Source organism: Phocoena sinus, chromosome 15 (assembly GCF_008692025.1).
Source record: "Phocoena sinus isolate mPhoSin1 chromosome 15, mPhoSin1.pri, whole genome shotgun sequence".
NCBI lineage: Eukaryota > Metazoa > Chordata > Mammalia > Artiodactyla > Phocoenidae > Phocoena > Phocoena sinus.
Genome location: NC_045777.1, coordinates 25990942 through 26004201, shown reverse-complemented (window position 1 = coordinate 26004201; position 13260 = coordinate 25990942). Strand labels below are relative to the sequence as shown.

Sequence of the window (13260 nt, the reverse complement as noted above, 5' to 3'; positions counted from 1 at the left end):
CTCTTTGGGGAGCTGTCTCCTGGGAGGGTAGGTGAGTTTTATTTCAGAGGCCCTTGCTCAGAAACCTGTGATGTCCTGTGTCTCCAGAACCAGGTTCAAACTCTAGACTGGCACTTGAGGCTCTTCTTGACTTGGCTTTCATTCCCCACACCCATTCCTCCCCCACCCAAAATGGCTTTTAGGTACTGCTGACAACAATCAGTTGACAGTAATTGAATGTTGACATTAATCGAAAGGGACTTCGAAATCACTAACATTTATTGAACACACACTATGTGCTAGGAGTGGTCTAAGAACATTACACATGTCATTTGATTCTAACTCCTAGCAGAGTCAGGATTTGAGCCCAGGCCTGCTGGCTTTGCTACTTATGAAATTCACTGAAACTGTTGGAAACTTAATGTCCTTGTGTATAAGATGATAACACATTATATTGCCCAAATCACTTATGAATATCTTTACTCAATTATCCAGACTTCGTATCAATTCACTATAGTGCTAATATTACTACTACTGCTGTAATCATATGGTTACAGGGCTCTTTGCTGCATCCTCTTGTTTGTCTATTCCTACCCTTACTCTTGTGCTGGGTTAACGTCTCATATTTTAGGGCAACTATCAACTCTGGGAAGCCTTCCCATACTCCTCAGGTGAGGTCAGGTCTCATGCTGCACTCTTGGAGCGCTGCGTACCAGAGAGACTACCCAGCTGTATACTGGTGGTTAAAATATTGAAGTGCCTCCTGGCCAGTTGATAAATAGCTCCTGCCCCAGCTCCCCAACCTATTCTTCCCTGAACATCTCTCCAGGCCTCAGGGGAGGGAGAGACCCAGCCCAGAAGAGGCCTCCAGGACCCCACCTCTTGCAATGCAGGTGCCATCACTCCTGCCACAGCCTCCTCCTGCCTAACACTAAGTCTGGTTTGTAATTAAATAGTGATGTGTAATTAGTTATGTGCTTTGCCTTCCCTGCTGGACTGGAAACTTTAAGAGCTCAGAGGCTATGTCTGGTTCTTGGTCATCACCAAAATCCTAGGGCCTGATTGATCAGGGAAAATAAATATTTGTTGAACACAAGAATAAATGATATTTGGACAAGGAAACCAGCTAGAAACCTGGATCAGTCTTTGTGATGCTGGGCAGTTGACCTCTCTGACACTCAGTTTCCTCTTCTGTAAAGTGGGTGTAATTCATTCTTTGAGCAAGTCTCTACTAAGAACCTATGTATCAGGCTCTGGGACACGGTGGAAACAGGACTGAGAAAAGCCTTGCTTCCGTGGAACTTACGGAAAGGCAGACAATAAAGGCATAAACAAGATGACTATACTAAGAAAAAAACGGATGATGAGGTTGTAGGGTCATTCTAGATAGAATAGTCACAGAATGTGTCTCTGAGGTGACTTTTAAGTCCTTCCTCAAAGCCCGTATTGATTTATTTTTTATCCAATAACTCATTTTTGTAGAAATTCATTGTAAAACCAAATTTTTTGGCTACTGGGGGTGTAGAATTTGTAACTGGATCCCGCCTTCTAGGCGGAGTCCCACCGGCACGAGGAGGGATCTCATTGGTTGCGACAGACCACGCGGCTGCATTGCCACGGCAGCCGGCGCCCCGCCCCTTGGGCACCCCAGCCGTCGATCAAGTGTCGGGCTCCGCCCCCAGTGCGCGGCTTAGTCCCTCTCTATAAAAGGAGCCGGCGGGCGATGACGAGCCTTTACGTCGGCGCGTAACCGGGGGGGTGCGTGTGAGGTCATCGCGCGGGCGGGCGGGCGGGGTCAGGCGGTTTGAACGAGACGAAGACGGAACCGGAGCCGGGTACGGGCAGCGGACGCGGTCCAGCCGAGAGCCGGTGAGCCGGCTAGCGGGCACGGGACGGCGGCCGGGGGCGTGCGGGCGGGCCTCGGGGCGGGTAGAGCGCCGGCGGGTTCTGCGAGCGGTGCTCTGGCCGCTCCCCTCAGCGGTGGGGGAAGGGCGGGGCCGTGACCCGGCGCGCGCGGGCCAGGCTGGGGGAAGCGCGCGGGCCAGGCTGGGGGGCGCGCGCTCTCCGCTCTGCCGGGGGGGCGGGGCCTCGGGCCGGAAGTGGGGGCTGCTGCTCGGCGGCGTGGGGGCTTATGGGCTGCGGCCGAGGCGTGGAACCCGGACGGCGGAGGCAGGAGGTTCCGGGGTCGCTGTGCCGGGTAGGGGGCCTGTGTAGTTGAAGTGGGTCCTGCTGGGAGCTCTGAGGACCCCCACGGTAGGAGACGGTGCTGCCTGATTAAGAGTTCGGGTTTTGGATTCATACCTGTATTGAATTCCCTGCTGTGCGATCTTGGGCAGGTGTTTTAACCTCTCTGGGCCTCAGTTTTCTCATCCGTAAAACGGGGGACGAAGATACTACATGCAGAAAGCTCTCGTCGTGGTACATAGCAAAAAAGCAAAAAGCAGGCCAGCTCACTGGACTTCCTCCTTTCTTCATCGGTATTTGTTGAGCATCCACTAGGTGCTAGGCACTGTGCTAAGCGCTGGCTATACATCCAGGAGCAGGAGGGCAAAGACTTGCTTTCTAGGAGTCTACATTTTGGTGGGAAGACAGGAAATGAGAAAATTAATACTTGGAAAAGATAATTTTATATGCTCACTGGGAAGATAATATAACAAGGTGACATGAACAGTGCTTTTTCAGTCCCTGCTTCACAGCTGACCTGGGGTGCTGCAGGGCAGAGCTTGGCCTCTCCTCCATTTTGGGAATGAGACTCCTGAGGCCCATTGAAGGAAGGTACACCGGCCCTGCCATCCACCTCTGTAATGGGGTATCTCTAAGAGTAGTAATAATAGCTGTGTGCTAATGGGGCACTTGCTGTGTGCCAGGTGTTGTGTGGCATTATGTCATTTAATATTACGCTGTCTCTAAGAGTTATTATCTTCAGTTTACAAATTAGGGGACTGAGGCTCTGAGAGATGATTTGCTTTATGGTGTCCAGCAAGTGGCTGAATCCACATCTGTGACTTTTTTTTTTTTTTTTTCGGTACGCGGTCCTCTCACTGTTGTGGCCTCTCCCGTTGCGGAGCACAGGCTCCGGACGCGCAGGCTCAGCGGCCACGGCTCACGGGCCCAGCCGCTCCGCGGCATGTGGGATCTTCCCAGACCAGGGCGCGAACCTGTGTCCCCTGCATCGGCAACCACTGCACCACCAGGGAGGCCCGTCTGTGATTCTTGAGTCCAGGCCCTTAACCTCTGTATTATGCTGCCTCCCTGAGGATCAGATCTAGAGGGCATGTTTTATCCAACGTGCCCTTTGCGGTGGTGTGTCAAAGTGTGTAGTGGTTTCTGGCACATAGGGAAGCGTAGGACACGCTGTGCTTTCACTCAGATTCTCATTTAATCCTCACCACCACCTTGTGAAGATATTGTTCATCTTTTACAGGTGAGCTCTTTGTGATCCGGAAAGGTGAAGTATTTACTTAGTGTCACATTGCTTTTTTTCTGGTGGCACCTTCCTCCCCCTCTTTCCACAGGGCTCAGTATGGTGCCTTGAAAGTAATAGGTGCTCATCAGCCATCAGTGAATCAAAGTGGGTTTGGGGGCCTGCTAGGAGACCTGCTGAAGGAGAAGAGATACCTGGAGAGGCAAGGGGGAGCTTTTTTCAAGGCACTTGAAACATGGACCAAGGAGCCTTTTAAGGGGGTGAGGTTTACGTGATGGTCATGGGGTCTTCCACTGAGGCCAAGCAGTGGGATCCTTGTAGAGGAAGACTGAGCTGTCACGAGCTGTAGCTGAGGCTCTGAGAATTGGGCTCTGTTTTGACTGCCTGGAAGAGCCAATTAAGTAGTTGAGTTAGTGGATGTTTACTGCACATCTACAGGGTGCCTAACCCCATGTATTTAGTGGCTGCAGAGTTTGCAGAGCACATGGGGCCAGGTATTAATGTACTGCTAATGAAAGAGTTTTGAATTATATGATGATGAAAGGCCATTAATGTTTTCTGAGGTGGGGTGTGGTCAGGAGACACACGTGGCTTAACCAGCTGCTTACACTTTATGGCAACATGACACACACATTACCCGATGTACGTATATATGAATGTCGCCAAAATAGATTACAGGTGCTCAGCCTGGGACCGTGGTGGTTTTTGTTTGGATGTGTCTCACCTTGGTACCTGATAATAGCATTTTGCGCACAGTATGCATTTCATTTACTCATTCATTTGGGGATTTTAAACAGAGGAGACACTTGGTCTGATTTTTGATTCAGAAGATTCTCCCTGGCTGCTGTGTAAAAACAGTTTGAGTTAGAGACTAATTTGATGGCTGTTGTGGTGGATGGAGATGAGAGATGGTGGTGGCAAGTCTCAGGCACTGTTTTTGGCGCTGGAGATAGGAGGATGAGTGAGACGAGGTCCCTCCCCGCCCTGGCGCTTGTTTGTTTAATACGAAATAATTTTTTGTGCATTATCTCATTTAAACCTCACCTCACCCTTTTCAGATAGGTAGCATTAACTCACAAGATAACTGAGGTGTATTGAAGTTAAGTAACTTGCCCAAGGTTATACAGCTAATGAGTGACAGCCTCACGTTCAAACCCAGGCTTCAGATACTCAGCTCTTGGTATGGAGCAAATTGCCTACTGGTCCAGATCTCATCCGGGAATGATTCAGAAATGAAGAGGTAATGACAGTTGCCGAGGTTTGAATGAAGTGCTGTGGGATTAATTTCCCAGTGGAGTTAGGAACTAAATTGTATTGGCTCCTTGTATAACATGGTTTTCTCATTTGAGTTTAAGTAATAGTGTTGATAGTTTGCTTTCTGAAAAGAGTTTACACAGACACATTTTCCTCTCTCCTGCCAGCCTGAAAACAGGTAGCATTTACTGAGCCCGTTGTGTGCAAGTCAGTGTGTCAAGTGCTGCGGGGAATGGGGGAATGTGGGATGTGAGGGCACAGACCTGCCAAGTCATTTATCTCTCTAGACCGCAGTCACCTCTGTTCATAAAAAGGGGATTGGATGGGAGATCTTCATCTTCTGGCTCTCTCATTCTGTAGCTGTGTGACTCGTGAGGCGTGCAGGAGACACGTGGGAAGTCTAGCTAGTCGCTAGGTGAAGGAATGAAGTGCCACAAGAGAGCATGGTGACCCATGGTGGTTCCAAATTCGCTCTGAGTTTTTTTCCTCCTGTTGGTCATATTGATGTCACATGAAACGAGGAAAATTTAAATGTCAAGATCATCTTGAAATTTAATATTTTGGGGCTTCCCTGGTGGCGCTAGTGGTTGGGAACCTGCCTGCTAATGCAGGGAACACGGGTTCGAGCCCCTGGTCTGGGAAGATCCCACATGCCGCGGAGCAACTGGGCCCGTGAGCCACAACTACTGAGCCTGCGCGTCTGGAGCCTGTGCTCTGCAACAAGAGAGGCCGAGACAGTGAAAGGCCCGCGCACCGCGATGAAGAGTGGACCCCGCTCGCCGCAACTAGAGAAAGCCCTCGCACAGAAACGACGACCCAACACTGCCAAAAATAAATAAATAAATTTAAAAAAAAAAAAAGAAATTTAATATTTTATAGTCATGTGTCCTCATGGTAATTGCCCAGGGATTTCATTTAGATCTGGATACACCTCCCCTTATCTCATATTGCTTGAGTCTTCCCTTCCCACTGTCTGTTCTCCACCAGTTGTCAGGGTGATCTTTTTCTTTTTTTTTCTTTTTTTTTTCTTTTTTTTGTTTTTAGCCACACTGTGCCAGCGGGATCTTAGTTCCCCGACCAGGGATCGAACCCGTGCCCCTGGCAGTGGAAGCGTGGCATCATAACCACTGGTCTGCCAGGGAAGTCCCAGGGTAATTTTTTCAAACTTAAACGAGAGTGTGATTCTACCCCACTTAAAATCCCCACAATGGATTCCTTAACAGTTAAAGAGTAAAATCTAAACTCCTCAGCACAGCCTGCAGTCCTAACAGGATCTGGCTTCTTCACTTCTTTTCCCACTTCTGTTCCTGCTATCCCTCTGCTCACTGGCCTGTAGGCACCCTTCTTCCACATCTTCGCGGGGCTGCCTCCTTCTGATTCTTAAGCTCAAACATCAACTCCGAGAGGCTTTCCCTGACCACATTCCCCTCCACCCTCATTACGTAAATGGTTGCCTGAAATGACATTTGTGTATGTGGTCAGTGTCAGACTTATACTAGAAAGTGAGCTTCCTGTGGACAGGCAACTTGTCTTTCCTGCATATCTGTTTCCCCTAGAACAGTGCTTGGTAAACATTTTCAGTTAATGTGTTTCTCTGTGCTTGTTTTGAATTGGAAAGCCTGGCAGAAAGGTGAGGGGCAGATTTTCTAGGGGAGCGGAAAGAATGTGGATGATGGGGCCAGGCAGACTTGGCTGCCAATTCCTAGGGCTTCTGTGCTGCACCTTTTTCCTTATCTGTAAAATGAGGAGAATAAAGTGAGCCTTGCAGTGAGTTGTTGGGTTAAGTGACAAGTGTCTGCTAAGCTTCTGGTGCTTAGTAGGCCCTCAGGTGCCCTGTCTTCAGGAGGCTCAGCAGGGAATTGGTACTAAGGTCTCTTCACTGTGAGGTCATTGCCAACATCTTGTAGTACTTAGGTTATTGAAGAGGTTATTTACTTTTTTGATTATAAAAGTGGACATAGTCTTTAAAGAAAATTTGGAAAACTTTATAGTGGAAACTAAAGAGAAATTAATACAAAAGCCCACCATCTGAAGAAAACTGGTGTAAACATTTTGATATGTTAGTGGATAAACTTGGATTGACGTTTTCTAAGCAGAGAACATTTTTGCTTGTGCATCAGCCTCCCTTCATAAAACAGTCATTCCTTTACTTAGTGTCTTTTGTAGCTTAAAATTTTATGCCAATCCCATTAAATTTTATGCCAATCATGTTAAAACGGGGCCTGAATTTTAGGCTGGCTGATGTATTTCATTTCAGGTCATGTTTATTCATGGAATCCAGGCTTGTGGCTGGAATCCTAGTGTCTCTGGTTTGGCCTGTTGGGGAAGAAGGTGAGGCTTATAAATTGAGTGTCCCCACAGGTCTGCCCTGGTGACTCCAGGAAATGCTTGCTCCTTCTTGCTGCCCAATAACACGAGTCCTTCTCTTTTCCTCACATGTGTAGAAGATGGCAGTGAATGTGTACTCAACGTCGGTCACCAGTGATAACCTCAGTCGACATGACATGCTGGCCTGGATCAATGAGTCTCTGCAGTTGAATCTGACAAAGATTGAACAGTTGTGCTCAGGTAAGAGAAATCAGTAGGCCCCTTTTCCAGGAAAGTCTGCGGGTCCTTCAGGGATGCACAGGCCCGTATCTGATTGCAAAAGGTGCAGGTTCAGGTTCTGTGTTGGGGCTGCCCGGTTTCTTTCAGCTCTGCCCTGATTCCACTTCTGAGAGGAACTGTGCTTAAAAAGAGCATGCTCTGTTCTGGCCTGTGTGTCCACTGTCTCCTGCTGTAGAGGCTCCATTCTGAGGCCTGCAGCTTAGTCCCAGCTTCTCCATCTGCACTGTTGTGCATCCAAATTTGAAGTGACTTATTTAAGGACAATAGTTACAATTGTTCTAGTTCTATATTAGTTTATCAGTGGTGTTTCTTTTTTTATTTATTTATTATTTATTTTTGGTTGCATTGGGTCTTTGTTGCTGCGTGTGGGCTTTTCTCTAGTTGTGGTGAGTGGGCGCTACTCTTCGTTGCGGTGCGTGGGCTTCTCATTGCAGTGGCTTCTGTTGTTGTGGAGCACGGGGTCTAGGCGTGCAGGCTTCAGTAATTGTGGCACGTGGGCTCAGTAGTTGTGGCTCACGGGCTCTAGAGCACAGGCTCAGTAGTTGTGGTGCACGGGCTTAGTTGCTCCACTGCATGTGGGATCTTCCCGGACCAGGGGTCGAACCCACGTCCCCTGCATTGGCAGGCAGGTTCTTAACCACTGTGCCACCAGGGAAGCCCCCAGTGGCGTTTCTTATTCCCAAGTAGCACAAGCCCAAACTCAGGCAAGTTTGCCATTTCAGCCACAACTTTATTGACCTACTATTTACTAAGAATCTGGCAGAGAGGTAATGATTTAAAACAAAAACATGTTCTGTTTCTGTCTATACTAATTGTATAACCTTTAGAAAACTAGAGAGAAGAAAATAAAAAATGCCGGTGGTTTCATTTTGAGAAAGCCACTGTTTGGGTGTTTTCTGTGCACATATATATTTGTATATATTCCAGCTTTTTTTCACTTAACATTAAATTGTGGATATTCTCTAGTGTCTTTCACTGTCTTGGAAATAATTACGTTTAATGGCTGTATACTATTTCTTTCTGTAGATATGGTGGAGTTGTTTAATATCTTCCCAATTTTTGGACATTTAGGTTATTTCCAACTTTTCTTTCTTTTTTTAAAAAATAAATATTTATTTAGTTTTGGCTGAGTTGGGTCTTAGTTGCAGCACACAACATTTTTTTTTTATTAAGTTTTGTAAACTTTCAGATGATTGTAGAAGTGTACAGGCATACCTCGTTTTTTTGTTGTTTCTGTTTTGTTTTTTTCTTTTTTTTCTTTTCTTTTATTTTATTTTATTTATTTATTTTTTGTGGTACGCGGGCCTCTCACTGTTGTGGCTTCTCCCGTTGCGGAGCACAGGCTCCGGACGCGCAGGCTCAGCGGCCATGGCTCACGGGCCCAGCCGCTCTACGGCACGTGGGATCCTCCCGGACTGGGGCACGAACCCGTGTCCCCTGCATTGGCAGGCGAACTCTCAACCACTGAGCCACTAGGGAAGCCCCTGTTTTTTTCTTAAATTTATTTACATTTATTTATTTAGCTGCATCGAGTCTTAGTTGCAGCACGTGGGCTCTTTGCGACACACAGGCTTCTGTAGTTGCGGTGTGGGATCAGTAGTTGCGGCGCATGGGCTTAGTTGCCCAGTGGCATGTGGGATCTTAGTTCCCTGAGCAGGGATCGAACCCGTGTCCCCTGCATTGGAAGGTGGATTCTTTTTGGTTTTTTTGGCTGCGTTGGGTCTTCATTGCTGCATGTGGGCTTTCGCTAGTTGCGTCTAGCCGGTGCTACTCTTTGTTGTGGTGCGCGGGCTTCTTATTGTGGTGCCTTCTCTTGTTGCAGAGCACAGGCTCTAGGCGCACGGGCTTCAGTAGTTGTGGCATGCGGTCTCAGTAGTTGTGGCACATGGGCTTAGTTGCTCTGCAGCATGTGAGATCTTCCTGGACCAGGGGTTGAACCTGTGTCATTGGCAGGTGGATTCTTTTTTCTCTCTTACATAAGTTGTTTTTTGTGTGTGTGTGTGTGGTACGCGGGCCTCTCACTGTTGTGGCCTCTCCTGTTGCGGAGCACAGGCTCCGGACACGCAGGCTCAGCGGCCATGGCTCACGGGCCTAGCTGCTTCGTGACACGTGGGATCTTCCTGGACTGGAGCACGAACCCGTGTCCCCTGCATCGGCAGGCGGACTCTCAACCACTGCACCACCAGGGAAGCCCTGGCAGGTGGATTCTTAACCACTACGCCACCAGAGAAGTCCCTGGAAGGCGGATTCTTAACCACTGGACCACCGGGGAAGTGCCCAGGGATCTTTAGTTGTGGCATGCGAACTCTTAGTTGTGGCATGTGGGATTTCGTTCCCTGACCAGGGCTCGAACCTGGGACCCCTGAATTGGGAGCGTGGAGTCTTAGCCACTGGACCACCAGGGAAATCCCTCCCCTGTGAGATTTAATCTCAGTTTTATAGATAGTCAGAGAGGCTAGATGTGAAGTTGTACAGTGAGACAGGGTTGCCCAGGAGTCATGCTTATTAAACATCAGTTGCTTTGTTAGTCTTAGGCACTGGCTGTTAGTCTTAGATCCGTGCTGCTTTCCCCCTGCTTTCTGTTAATTTCCTCAGTTTCACTGCCACATCCCCATTTGTTGGAGGCTTTTAAAGCACTTGTTTGCCTGGTGATTAATGGGGGGGATGAGGTCATCTTAGTTTTCTTTGGAGCCAGCTTTTTCACCAGCAGTTTCTCCCTAAAAATTACTTCTTTCTATTATAAATATACTCCAAGATGTATTTCACTTAGTTAATTCAAAAATGAGATCTCTTTTCACATGTAGATAAGTTGTATATGTGCTGATCTGGCTCCAGATTTGTCTCATTCAGACAGGGAGCTGTCATGAGTAGTCAGGACTTGGCATGAAGAGACTTCAGTCTGCATTGAGCCATGTGACTTTGGACGAGCCCCATAACTTTAAAAAAAAATTATTTTATTCTTAGTTATTTATTTTTATTTCTTGGCTGCTCCGTGCAGCATGTGGGATCTTAATTCCCCAACCAGAGATTAAACCCACACCCCTTGCATTGGAAGCACGGAGTCTTAACCACTGGACCACCAGGGAAGTCCCAAATCCCATAATGTTCTGGTTCCTCATCTATAAACTGGAGTAGTAGGATCTGGTTCACCTTTTGCACTGTTGTGAGGCTCACCTGTAAAAATAGCTCTCAGATACTGATTCTGCACCAGACCCTTGAGGTGAACCTAGATCTCTCAAGGGGCAGGACACATTCTCGTTTTACACAGGAGGAGACTGCACGGGGCACAGCTTAGACGTTATAGAGCCTGATTTTGAACCCAGGATCTTTCTGACCACACAGCCTATACTCTTTCTGCTGTATACATGCTGTGTCTTTTTTTTTTTTTTTTTTTTTTTTTTTTGTGGTACGCGGCCCTCTCACTGCTGTTGCACAGCACAGGCTCCGGACGCGCAGGCTCAGCGGCCATGGCTCACGGGCCCAGTCGCTCCGCGGCATGTGGGATCTTCCCGGACCGGGGCACGAACCCACGTCCCCTGTATCGGCAGGTGGACTCTGAAGCACTGCGCCACCAGGGAAGCCCATGCTGTGTCTTTTAAAAGAAGCATTTGGAGGAGAGTTGAACAAATGTAAATTACATATTATCAATTATAGTGATATTGTCTCATTAAAAATCTGAAGAGTTTCAACTTTGCCTGCTGCCTGCCATTTTTCTTATCCTAGATAAAGGGCTTTTCCCCAGTAGAACGTGCAGAATACTTCTTTTTTTTTTTCTTTGAAAATTTATTTATTTATTTATTTTTGGCTGCGTCGGGTCTTCGTTGCTGCGCTCAGCCTTTCTTGTTGCAGCGAGTGGGAGCTACTCTTCATTGCGTTGAGTGGGCTTCTCATTGTAGTGGCTTCTCTTGTTGTGGAGCACGGGCTCTAGGCTTGCGGGCTTCAGTAGTTGTGGCACGTGGGCTCAGTAGTTGTGGCTCATGGGCTATAGAGCACAGGCTCAGTAGTTGTGGTGCACGGGCTTAGTTGCTCTGTGGCATGTGGGTTCTTCCCAGACCAGGGCTCGAACCCGTGTCCCCTGCGTTGGCAGGTGGATTCTTAACCACCAGGGAAGACCCAGTGCAGAATACTTACGCACGTGATTTGTAAACAAACTTCTGTTCACAGCTAGTTCACCTCTTGAGAGCCGTGTGGGACTTTTCTCAGAGTATGTAGAAGGTTGTGTTGTGTTTCACATTGACGTTTAGGAAATGGGGTCTCAGCTTCCAGTATGAGACCAAACAGGATGAGCCGCAGACACCGTGTCCCTGAAAAAGGTCTGCTGCCTGGGGATTGGAGTCAGAGAGAAAGTGAGGCTCCTCAGATTCTCGTGTTTACTGAGGCCCGAGGAGAATCTGAGTGACGTTTAACACTGGAGCCTGGTCCCTCCTGATCTTACCTCTGACGAGCAGGGGGTCATGCAGATCAGAATTCTCTACCAAGCCCAAGCTTTGAAAGGTAGGAATAGGTTTTTCCCTTGAGAGGGCAAAGCTCTGAGGTCGTACACTATTCATGTGCTGGCTGCCTGTGAAACGGCTGAGTTTTATCAGCATTGTGGGCTCCCTGCCTCCAACAGTGAAGTGAGCCATTGCTTAGCTCTTGTAGTGAGATAAGGTGAGGATGACTTTCAGTGATAGAGTGGCCGCTTGTTTCAGGATTCATTACATTCCGTAGTCTCTCTGTTTTGGAGAGTTAGTCAAGTATTTTGAAAAGATAGTCATCAAGGAAAAAACCCTGATCACAGAGAAAGATTCTGATGGGATCGCTTGTGTCAGAAGGGGGATGCTGGAAAAAAAAGAAGTTCCCTGGTGGCCTAGTGGTTAAGATTCTAGGCTTTCACTGCCGTGGCCTGGGTTCAATCCCTGGTTGGGGAGCTGAGATCCTGCAAGCCAGGCAGTGTGGCCCCAAAGAAGGGGTGGGGGTGGGGGTGCCATTTGCTTTCCATTCCTCTCTTCCTTCGATTCCAGTCCACGATCAGGCCCCTCTGCGCTTTTCCAAGGGCCCAGCATGGTGCTCTGAACATGTCAGGTGGCCCTCACTGAATGTTCTCAGATCCCCCTTCCTTGCCTTCTCCCCTCCATCCTGGCCTCCTTCACAGTTCTGTGCTGTACAGAGTAGAAGAGGTGTTTGGATGCTCCCAGGCAAAAGCTAGGTTTCTTTTTTTCTTAGCTCGTTGTGGGGCCCTGCCAGCCCTCAAGTTGATATAAAATAGCTTGTCAGTCTTGCTCCCAGAGTTGCTCTGAGAGTGAGACCAAGAGCCTGACCAGGCCTCACCCATTTTGTTTTCTCCTCAAGTTGGCCGCCTTTTCCAGACACTCCATTTGGGGCCATAATTCCACCATTCTTCTAGTGTCGCAGGCCTGAGAATCATCTTTTTAGGCTAACTCACAAAATTCTCTGTGTCTTCTGCAGGGTCTTTTGCTGTAACCCCTTCTCAGTTGGCAGGCTGCTGCCATAGTGGCCTCCTAACAGGGCCCTACGTTCCCTGCAGGCTCCTCTCCCCCACTCTTCTTTTACTGTATCAGATAGTCTGCAGCCTTTCAAAGAGACCATTTTTTATTGTCACTTCTCTGCTCAAGGAAGTACCTCTTTAAATTATTTTGCCTAATTCTTCAAGTACCTCTTGGTGTTAATTAAAGCAAGAGACAAGAAACTTATTTCCTTCTGATTATAAGTAATTAGGTCTTCTTCATAGAAACATTAAGAAGAAAACCATAATCTGCTGTATTGTCACGAGTGATAGTTATTGTTATCTTTTAGCTGTATTTTTTCCCCCTAATTATGGTTTAATTTATTGAACTCTTACTATAGGCCAGGCACTTTCTAAAGTGCTTTACCTATATAACCTCGGTGTGGGGGGGTGGGGGGGAGGTAAGGACTGTCGTCACCATTTTATAGATAGAGAAACTGAGACAGAGAAGTTAAACAGCTTGCCCAAGGTTACTCATTTTAGCTGTACG

General features: G+C 47.8%; 1 protein-coding gene across 11 annotated transcripts in view; it reads left to right on the top strand.

Annotated features, from left to right (window-relative positions):
- Window positions 1-1712: 1712 nt before the first annotated feature.
- The window catches only part of MAPRE1 (microtubule associated protein RP/EB family member 1), a 35826-nt gene continuing 24278 nt past the window's right edge, over window positions 1713-13260 (top strand). For 4 of the 11 annotated variants that reach the window (XR_004345712.1, XR_004345711.1, XR_004345710.1 and 1 more), the window contains exons 1-2: window positions 1764-1848; window positions 7102-7225. Coding sequence is in view for 6 of the 11 variants with exons in the window: in XM_032604565.1 (XP_032460456.1) it covers window positions 7105-7225 (121 nt within the window). In the remaining 5 variants the exon portion in view is untranslated. Of the gene's footprint in view, window positions 1849-2048; window positions 2233-7101; window positions 7226-13260 lie in introns of those variants that run through there. The other 7 variants (XM_032604560.1, XM_032604564.1, XM_032604563.1 and 4 more) reach the window with 7 other exon arrangements.